At 46.7% G+C, this 10,883-nt stretch overlaps 1 protein-coding gene across 1 annotated transcript; it reads right to left on the bottom strand.

The window, feature by feature from the left end:
- LOC107632397 lies at nucleotides 7,396–8,979 on the bottom strand. Its single transcript, XM_016336081.1, has 2 exons — nucleotides 7,857–8,979; nucleotides 7,396–7,715 (listed from the first exon to the last, which is right to left on the bottom strand). The coding sequence occupies exons 1-2, from the start codon at nucleotides 8,977–8,979 to the stop codon at nucleotides 7,396–7,398; spliced, it is 1,443 nt and encodes a 480-aa protein (XP_016191567.1).

Below are 10,883 nucleotides of genomic sequence, written 5' to 3'. Positions count from 1 at the left end.
TCTATTAGTTTATATAAATAAAATTAAATTAATATTAATATTTATTTAATTATTTTTATATTTTGTCTAATATAAAAAAAATTAAAAAACCAATAAAATCTAAAATAATACTAGCTTATATTAAAAAAAACTAAATAAATAAGTTTGTAGTTGGATGAAAATAATAGATAATAATAAGATTGTGTTAGTATCAAATATAAATTTGTTAAGTTGTTAAGTCCGTTTTAGCAATTGTCCATTATTAGTCAACATACATATTAAGTTTAAAATAGAAAATATGTTGAATGAATGGTAAATATGAAACTTGAACATAAGTAATCGTGCCTAGAAAAATATAATGCTAACTAATTGAACTAATTTCACTTTCTATTTACATACTGTACGGTGGTCGGGTAGAGATTGAGGTGATGGGAGACACCTTGTTCCGAGTAGCTGCGCTGGGAGTGGATCAACCGGGTTGCCGAGCTCTTGTCAAGAAGTGGAGGGGGTGTCACCTGCAAAGACACTCCGACCCTCTTGTCAGTGAGTGGGCAGGCGAAAAGTAGGAGGGTGATATGTGACGTACCTTGGGGGAAGGGTAGGTCCTTCCCCATTTATACCGTGTCAGAGGTGGGTCCTGCAAGGACAGGCCCACCCTTTTCGAAACCTCCCTTGCACAGCTGTAGCGAAGCTGTCAAGGAACCGGGTCGGTGAAGGGGTGTCTTGTTCTAACCGTTCGGGTCGGGTGGTGCCCGGGTTGGGCCGGTCCATATTCAGTTTGGGTCAGGCCGTAACAGTGCCCCCCGACATGCCAGCAACGACCGTAGGGTTCGTTGGTGGCGTGTCATCTCTCCTTTTGTGCGTTGTCGCCAGGTCGGCCGCCCGTGGGGGGGGGAGACGTGCCTCTTGCGCGCGTCTCTTCGTTGTTGGAGTGACCGCTTGTCGCCTCGTTCTTCGCGTGGAGCATTAAATGCTCATAATGGGCTGGAAAATTCTGTATGTAAAGACTGTTTTGCCCCCAGGTCTTTCGCGCTTCTTGGGTGGCAGTTTTAAACAGTTTTGCTTTGTTCTTTCCCTTTACATTTTTGCTCCTACTATCTCCCTGCTATCTCCTTCTTCTTCACCCAGAAACTCTCAAAGCTTCGTTCTAGCATCCTTGCGCATCTTTCCTTCTTCCTTCTCAGTTTTCGTAACAGATTCAGGTAATCTTTGCTCCTTTCTGTTTTCCGCTTTATTGTCATGCGTTTGCTGCTTGCATTTGCTCCATGTTCTTGCTGCTTTGTTTGATTTTTGTTGCTAGATGGTTTTCTAGTGCTAAGTAGATGCGTTAGGGGAGGGGTACCATTCCAGGGTAGACTTTTAGGTAGCTTGCATGATAGATAGCTTTTAGCCATGTTTGATCTTGACTGTTGAATAGGATGGACATAGTTTCTGGGTTTTCCCGGACTCCTGACCTCATAGACTAATGGAGTGGTACCCCCACTGTAGGTATGCCTCGCATCGTCGCTCGAGCCTCTTCTTCTGCCGCGGCGTACGATCCTTACGCTTGGGTGGTTTCTGATCTGAGAGACTCCCCAAACCAAATGGCGGAGGAGGAACTCACGGCGTTCCGTCGTGTCGAGTATTTGTGTTGGGGGACCGACGAGGAATCTAACTACGACGTCTTTGTCCCGGCCCCCATGAGCGGTTGTACGAGATCAACTTCAATTCCCCCCGGGTTGCCGACTGGATTTAGTTTTACAAATCCATGTTTACCCAAGTTGGGGTTCGCATCCCTTTTTCAGCCTTTCAAATGGCGCTTTTAAGCCGGATTTTCGTGGCACCGTCACAGCTGCATCCGAACAGTTGGGCTTCCATCCGCTGTTTCGAGATGGTATGTGAGTACCTCGAGCTGCCGGTATCCGTGGACGTTTTCCTTTATTTTTTCAACCTCACAAACCCTTCGAAGGAGGGGAAGGCGAAGAAGGGGTTCATGTCCTTCCGATCTGCTCAGGGTCGGAGGATTTTTGGTCTGTTCGAAGATTCATATCATGGTTTTAAAGACAAGTATTTTAAGGTGCGCCTAGTCAGAAGTTGTCATCCTTTTTGGTTGTCGCTAGAAGGGGAGCGCCTTATCCCGACGTATTGGAGTTTCGGGGCGGGTTCCAATATGTTTATTAAAGTAACTTATAAGGATATGTCCGCTGTGGACAAGAGGGTTGCCGACGTGTTGTTGGCCGTTTTTGGGAAAAACCACGTGAACCCTCATCTCCTTATGGGTGATCGGGAGGTCGCTAGGAATTATATTTGTGAGTAGTTCTAACTTTGGTTTTTGTTGTCTTTTCTTCGCTTTGCTTGTTTCTTCTTTTCTTCATTTTGCTTGTTCTTGTGACTGAACAATTTCTTTTATCTTCATCTTCAGTGGGCATGTCTGCTGAAGTGACGGGACTCGAAGGTTTGTATCAGACCTTCCTGCCGAGAGCGACGAGGAGGAGACGGCTGATGAGAGGTCGGAAATCCCGTCTGGGGATAAAGGCCAGGCCACCCCTGCCCAGGAAACTGGGAGTCAAGGAGCTGAGGTGGTTGTTCATAATACTTCGGCTCAGGGGGCCGACGGGGCACATGCTTCCCCTTTTCGTGAAGTGGTCGGCACTGGGGGTTCCACGTCCAACCCTTTGACTGACGAAGACGTGGAAGAGGTGCCCGATCTTAAGAGAAGGAGGCTGTCTAGTAGTCTTAAGAGCGTTCTCACCGTGATGGAGAGGAACTTTGATGCCGGGACTTTCATAGATGCCCAGCTCATTCCTGGTACGGAGGAGTATTTTCATGAATCCTCTCTTGCCGGACAGGCGAGATGGATGTACCGAACTCTCCTTCGTGGCGCTGTGATAGCTCGGAAGGCTGAGTTTGAGCTATCTGGAATGGAGTCCATGCGGAGGAGGCTCGATTCTGCTGGGAAGGCTAACAATGATCTCAAGCGTGAAGTTGAAACTCTTCGGGAGCAACTTTCCCTGTCTAACGAGAAGCTACAGTCTGCCGAGGATAAGGTCTCCGTTGCTGAGCAAAAGCTGCAGGAATCCGATGCCACGGTTTCGCGACTTGCTCAGCGAGAGATTACTTTAGAAAGCCAAGTCGTTGCCGCTCAAGGGCGGGTGGCCGTTCTGGAGAAAGAGCGCAGTGAGGCCGTTTCATCGCTGGAGGCTGCCCAGGCTGAGCTTGCGAAGTGGAAGGTGAAGTATAAAGGGGTCGTGAAGCAGGGAAAGGGTGCGATCCTGACGACGGAGGAAGCCCTTAAGGCTCAAGTCAAGATCGTTGCTCCTGAATTCGATACGTCGGCGATTGGGGTCTTCAAGATGATAAAAGATGGCAAGATTGTCGACATGCCTAGGAATGATTTCTTATGTTTTTGTAGTATTTCATGGAACTTGTTTTGTAAGTCGCTTTGTTTAACTTTGTGAACAATGGTTCCTTGGGCCGTTTTCCCGGCTTATTGTAGTTAATGCTTTTCTGTTCGTCTGGTTGTGTTCCCGTTCTGATTGTATATCGTTTCATCGTTATTGGTTTGTTGCTCGTACTCGCCTACCGTATTGATGGTATTCTGGTTAAGCCAGGTCATGGCTTTTTAGTGTAGCCGTTTGTTATCGTGGTCGTGGCTTTTTAATGTAGCCGTTTGCTATTGTGGTAGCTTAAGGGCTCCCGGGGTGATCAGTCCCGGGGCCGCGTGTCATTGTCTTGTTGCATGGAATTCATTTGCGCGATAGGTTGTCCAAGGAAAGTAAACAAAGGGAACAAAACTTTGACAAGTATATTTTAGTCGGCAATTACACGAAGAACCTGAATATCATAACGAAAAGTACACTGATTAATTAACTACTTAGCTCATTTGGTCGTTTGGTTGCTGACTCGTCATGTGAGCTAGGAGTAGAACCTTCTCAGGTTGCTCGCGTTCCAGGTTCTTAGGACTTCTTTACCATCGAGCTTTTCCAATTTGTAGGCACCTTTGCCAATCGCCTCTTTAACCCTGTATGGACCTTCCCAATTTGCCGCCAATTTGCCTTGTCCTGGGGTCGGTAAGCCAATGTCGTTGCGCCTTAGCACGAGGTCGTTTGGCTCAAACTCTCTTTTGAGTACTTTAGTGTTGTAGCGCAGGGCCATTTTTTGCTTCAGCGCCGTTTCCGTCAAATGGGCCATCTCTCTGGCTTCGTCTATTAGGTCCTTCTCCACAGCTTCCTCTACTCCCTTCAAGAGTAGTCGTGGGCTTGGTTCCCCGATTTCCACAGGTATTACCGCATCCAGCCCGTATGTTAGTCGGAAGGGAGTTTCCTTAGTGGATGACTGCTCGGTTGTTCGGTAAGACCAGAGGACCGAGGCGAGCTCATCGGCCCAAGCGCCTTTTTTATTATCCAGCCACTTCTTGAGTCCTAGCAGGATGATCTTGTTTGCGGACTCGACCTGACCGTTTGTCTGGGGTGTTCTACTGAGGAGAACTTTTGTCTTATGCTCAGGCCAGCAAGGAACTCTGTGAACTTCTTGTCGGTGAATTGAGTCCCATTATCCGAGATGACGGCCTCTGGGATGCCGAATCGTGTTATCACTTGTCTCCACATGAACTTCCTGCAGTTGGATGAGGATATGCTGGCCAAAGGCTCAGCCTCTATCCATTTGGTGAAGTAGTCAATGGCGACTATAAGGTACTTGACTTGTCCTGGGCCAATCGGGAAGGGTCCCAGGAGGTCGACTCCCCATTGTGAGAATGGTCGGGAGGACGTTAACAGACTTAGTTTGGAAGCTGGTGCTCTGTAAAAGTTGGCGTTCTCTTGGCACTTGACGCATTTTCTAACAAATTCTTTAGAGTCTGCCATCATTGATGGCCAGTAGTATCCAGCTCGGATCAACTTTCTTGCCAGGGCTTTGCCCCCTATGTGATGGCCGCAACACCCTTCATGGACTTCCCTAAGGACGTAGTCCGTTTGGTCGGGATGCAGGCATTTCAGTAGGGGCTGACTGAGTCCCTTTCTGAACAACTGACCCTGGATGATCGCATGTTTGGCTGCTTTCCTTCTTAGTGCCTTAGCATTTTTTTCATCGTCGGGGAGTTTGCCGTTTTCTAGGAAGTCGGCGATGGGATCTATCCAGGAGGGGCTTAGTCTTGACAGGTGCAGAGTAATCGCCGGCTCCTTCATCATACCCTTAATGAGAGACCGGTTACCTTCTCCTGGTTTTGTGCTGGCCAGTTTTGACAGGAGGTCTGCTCGTGTGTTCCTTTCCCTTGGAACATGGTGGATCGTGACCTCTTCGAATAGCTGACTCAATTCTTTGACTTTCTCCAAGTATTTTTGTAGTAGCGAGTCTCTGGCTTGGTAGCTCCCGTTTACTTGGGAGGTGATGACTTGTGAATTGCTGCATATTTCCAGCCTCGTTGCTCCAACTTCCTTTGCCAATGTTAAGCCCCCCAGGAGCGCTTCGTACTCTGCTTGGTTGTTCGAGACGGGGAACTCGAACTTGATCGACTGCTCGTATACGACCCAGATGGGGCTCTCTAAGATGATCCCGGCACCTCCGGACGTCTGGTTGGAGGCCCCGTCAACGTGGAGCCTCCACCGTGTGCCCGTCTCTTCGGTTGGATCCCCCGTCACTTCTACTAGGAAGTCCGTCATTGCTTGCGCCTTGATCGCATGTTGGGGTTCGTACCGTATGTCATATTGGGAGAGCTCGATGGACCAAGTCATCATCCTTCCCGCCAAATCGGGTTTTTGTAGTACTTGTCGGATTCCTTGGTCCGTCCTTACGACAATCTGGTGGCCTTGGAAGTATTGTTTTAACCTTCGAGAAGAGGTCAGGAGGGCCAGAGCTAGCTTTTCCAATTTGCTGTATCTTAGCTCTGCCCCTTGTAGGGCTCTACTCACAAAATAGACCGGTTGTTGGACCTTTCCTTCTTCTCTTACCAAAACCGTAGCCAGAGCTTCTCCCGTTATGGCGAGATACAGATACAACGGCTCTCCGGCCTTTGGCTTTCCGAGCACAGGGGGTGTTGCTAGGATTTCCTTGAAGTGTCTGAACGCTTCCTCGCATGCGGGAGTCCATTCAAATGCTATCCCTTTCCTCATGAGGTTAAAGAAAGGCAGGGCCTTTGTTGCCGAGGCTCCGAGGAAGCGGGATAGCGAGGTGAGTCGACCTGCCAATCTCTAGACGTCCTTGACACAGCCCGGGCTCTTCATTTGGAGTATTGCTTGGCATTTTTCAGGGTTGGCTTCTACCCCTCTTTGGGTTATCATGAACCCCAGGAACTTCCCAGCTTCCATGGCGAAAGCGCATTTGAGGGGATTGAGCCTCATACCGTGTCGTCGGAGAGACGTGAATACGTTTCCCAAGTCTCTCAGGAGGTCGTCGGACTGCGTAGTCTTCGCGAGGATGTCATCCACATAGACTTCCACAATCTTGCCTATGAGGTTGCCAAATATTTTGTTCATCAGCCTTTGGTATGTTGCCCCTGCGTTTTTTAGGCCAAATGGCATCACCTTGTAACAGTAGGTCCCCCCAGGTGTTATAAACGCTGTCTTGTCCTCGTCGGGACGATGCATCGGTATCTGATTGTAGCCGGAGTAGGCATCCATAAAGCTCAGATACCGGTAGGCCGCTGCCGCGTCGACGAGTGCATCTATGTTGGGGAGGGGAAAACAGTTCTTAGGGCACGCCTTGTTGAGGTCGGAGTAATCTACGCACATTCTCCATTTGCCGCTGTGCTTTTTTACTAGGACTACGTTCGAAAGCCAGGTTGAGTAGTCTAGTTCCCTTATGAAACCTGCTTCTAGGAGGCTGGCCGTCTGTCTGGCCACCTCCTCTGCTCTCTCTTGCGACATCTTTCTCCTCCTTTGGGCCACTGGGCGAGTGCCCGGCTTGACGGCTAGGTGGTGTGACATGACTTGGGGGTCTATGCCCGGCATGTCGGCCAGTGTCCAAGCGAACAGATCCCCATTGGCCCTGATCATTTCCACTAGAGGCTCTTTCAATTCATGTGGGAGGTTTTTGTTAACAAATGTGAACTTCGCCTCTGTGTCTCCGACCCTGATCTTCTCCAGGTCCCCCTCTGGTTCTGGCATGGGCTTGTCGTCAACCCTGGCATCTAAGTCAGCCAGGAACACCCCGGATGCCTCTTTAGACTTCTTCCTTAGAGAGAGGCTGGCGTTGTCGCAAGCGACTGCCGTTTCTAGGTCTCCCCTAATGGATCCTACAGATCCGTCATCAGTGACGAACTTCATGACTAGCAGCTTCGTGTTGATTATTGCTTCAACATCGTTAATCGTCTTCCTCCCCAAGATGATGTTGTAGGCTGTTGAGTCTCGAAGGACCACGAATTCAGCCATTGTTGACCTTCGAGCTTGTCCCTGTCCCACGGAAACCGGCAGGGATATTACTCCGTCTGGCTTGATGAAGTGGTCACCTAGCCCTATGACCCCGTGCTGGTGAGTCGATAGGTCGGCATCCCGTAACCCAAGTGCGTCCAAACACGTTGCGGAACATAATGTTCGAGTCCGCTCCCGTATCGACGAGGATTCGTTTGACGAGGCCGGTTCCCACTCTGGCTGTGATGACCATGGGTGGGTTTTCTGGGGCCTCGTCGAACCATTGGTCCTCTGGGCCGAAAGAGATGGATGGAGGCTTGTTGGAACTTTGCGCCGAGGAGGAGGAAATTGCCAGGACCTTGGCGTCTTTCTTGTGTGCAGATCTCGACTTCGGCGCCGTGTTTTTGGCGGTCACTACGTTTATCACAGTGAGGCCGTGGTCGTTTTCTTCTGGCTTTTGTCGCCGTTTGGTCGATCGGGTCTTGTCGTCATCATCCTGGTCGCGGTGTCATCTCCTCGGCTCCCGGATAAGATGGGAGAACTCGGCCAGTTTACCATCCCTTATTGCTTGTTCTAGGGCGTCCTTCAGGTCGAAGCAATCCTGTGTTTGGTGCCCATAGCCCTTATGGTAATCGCAGTAGAGACTCTTGTTTCCCCCTGTACGGTCTTTCAGAGGTCGGGGCTTCGACAAGATTCCTTTCTCGGCTATTTGCTGATAAACTTCCATGATGGAGAGGGTGAGAGGGGTGTAGTTGGTGAATTTTCCAACCCGGGGAAACGGCCTGGGTGTCTTGTTCGTTCCCCCATCTCTGGCATGTTCCTTCTGCCTTTTTCCGTTACCTTGTTGTTTGGGTTGATTGTAGGAGGGTTGTCGTTTATTGGCAGCCACGACTTGGCTGACTTCCTCGTCATTTATGTATTCCTTAGCCACGGTTTGGATTTCATGCATCGTCCAAACCGGCTTTGTGGTGAGGTGTTTTCGGAAGTCTTCGTTGAGAAGGTCGTTGGTCAGACAAAGGCTGGCCACCGAGTCGGTTAGGCCGTCAATCTCCAAACATTCGTCGTTGAACCGGTCCAGGTATTTCCTGGTCGGCTCCCCGGGCCTTTGGGTTATCCCCAGTAGGTTGATTGGATGCTTTGCCTTTGCTATCCGGGTCGTGAATTGGGCCAAAAAGGTACGGCTGATGTCCGAGAATTTGTAGATGGATCCCTGCGGGAGGCCGTTAAACCATCGAATCGTGGGCCCTGCTAGGGTGACCAGGAAGGCGTGACAACGGACCTCTTCTCCTACCCCTTCTAGGTTCATCCTGGCCTCAAAGGCCGTTAGATGTTCCAGGGGGTTTTGTGTCCCATCGTACCTCATGTCCGTCGGCTTGTCAAAATGCTTTGGTAGCCGGACCTCGAGGACGGAGTGGTGGAACGGGGTTGCGCCCATTATTACAGGTTGTCGCGTTCTCTTGGACCTGTGTTCGTCCCTCTCCCGTTCTTCATCGTTATTCCGTGTTCTTCTGTTGCGGGAGTATATAAGGGGGTCACGTCGTCTCCTCGGGCGCTCACTTTCTTCCTGACTGCTTCCAATTTCATATACGGTGGCGGACTCTCGCCGAGAGTGGCTTCTTTGGGTGGCATTTTTCTGACTTTCCGAGGAAGGGGAGTAGCTTGGACCGGTTGCATCCATCTAGGCGTCCCCACAGACGGCGCCAATGTACGGTGGTCGGTTACCGAACGGGTCGGGTAGAGATTGAGGTGATGGGAGACACCTTGCTCCGAGTAGCTGCGCTGGGAGTGGATCAACCGGGTTGCCGAGCTCTTGTCAAGAAGTGGAGGGGGTGTCACCTGCAAAGACACTCCGACCCTCTTGTCAGTGAGTGGGCAGGCGAAAAGTAGGAGGGTGATATGTGACGTACCTTGGGGGAAGGGTAGGTCTTTCCCCATTTATACCGTGTCAGAGATGGGCCCTGCAAGGACAGGCCCACCCTTTTCGAGACCTCCCTTGCACAGCTGTAGCGAAGCTGTCAAGGACGCATGTCAGGGACGCGTGTCCGGGACGGCGAAGGGGTGTCTTGCTCCTAACCGTTCGGGTCGGGTGGTACCCGGGTCGGGCCGACCCATATTCAGTTTGGGTCAGGCCGTGACACATACTAATGTTTTTATAAAATATTTAGGAGAGTCATGCTCTCATTGTTTTAGAAAAGTTCCGCCACTGCATCTTTGTATATAATTTGAAGATGTCTCTTAGATTCGTTTATTTTCTTTCTTTTTAATCTCTTGATTATCATGTTATCTAGGTCTGATGATATTAGTATTGATGAAGTTGGTTCCTATAATCAAGGAAGAATTTGTTATATTACCTATTTTATCTGTTGTAATAAGAGTTGAATTTCGGTATTTTTTGTTGGTACAAATGTTTTTGTAATATTGTATTGTTGAGAGCATTAAAATCATTTACTTTGACTTCAAATATAAATGTGAAGTTGTATAAATTTTTCAATTAGGATGGTGCTTGAGTATTATTGATATTTTGGAGTGTAATTAGATTTAAGTTAATTGTGTCCAATAATTTTTTTGTTTCTCTATCAAATAGCACAAAAATTATTATAGCACTTTAATCTAAAACCTTTAATTTAATTTTGAATCTATAATAATTCTTGCGTATTCGTCCATACGTCAAATCGGATGTTATTATTGGAATAATTGTTGGAGATTCAAATGGTGGATATGTAAGTATGATAACTTATACATTGTTCTATATCTCCATGAATTTAGAAATTTTTACTTGCATTGTATTATTTGATCTACGTACCGAAATTGATAACATTCGAGATTATGGTATAAATAATAAGGGTATTTTTTTTCATAAATTTGTTTTAAAAATACAAAAAAAAATCATGGTTTTATTTTTTTATTTTTGATTTTCTAAAATTTAATTGATTGATTTTTAAACTTTGTTAAGTAAATGTGTTCACGTGGCATCATTAGAAAAACAAAATAATAAGGGTAAAGTATACTTTTATCCATAAAGTTTGGTAAAAGTTTTAAAAATACCCCTAAAATTTATTTTATTTTAATTTTGTCCCAAAAGTTTTCGATTTGCATCAAATATACTATCGACGGCTAAATTTTCAAAAAATTTAAAACCAATTTAACAATAATGCATGAAAATTATGCTTAATTTGTTTGTGTTGAGGGTTGTTTTTATAAAATTATTGTTGAATTGGTCTTAAATTTTTTTGAAAAATTAGCCATCAAAGATATATTTGATGCAAATCGAAAACTTTTGAGACAAAATTAAAACAAAACAAAATTTAGGAATATTTTTAAAACTTTTATCAAACTTCAGGACAAAAATATACTTTACCCTAATAATAATAATAATCATGTTATTATTACAATCAATCAATCTTCCTCAAACTTATCAAATGATGGGAGGCCTTGATTTCTTAGAAGAAAATGAATTAAATTGTAAATTGATTATTGTATCTGGAATAAACTATATTAAATGATAATTGAATTTATTTCATTTTTGAATTTATACTTTTATTCCCCTCTCAATTTTATATATATTACATAAACTAGCACTTC

This window comes from Arachis ipaensis, chromosome B03 (genome assembly GCF_000816755.2).
Source record: "Arachis ipaensis cultivar K30076 chromosome B03, Araip1.1, whole genome shotgun sequence".
In the NCBI taxonomy this organism is placed as follows: Eukaryota; Viridiplantae; Streptophyta; class Magnoliopsida; order Fabales; family Fabaceae; genus Arachis; species Arachis ipaensis.
Note: the sequence above shows the minus strand (reverse complement) of the source record. Positions and strands in the feature narration are given on the sequence as shown.

Bases quoted from the DNA above. Each gene is read 5' to 3' on its own strand.
- LOC107632397 (XM_016336081.1), bottom strand. From the start codon at position 8,979: ATGGATGCAACCGGTCCAAGCTACTCCCCTTCCTCGGAAAGTCAGAAA. The intron at 7,716-7,856 runs GTAAACTGGCCG...TGATAAACGTAG, and splicing joins AGAACAAGCAATAAGGGATG to TGACCGCCAAAAACACGGCG.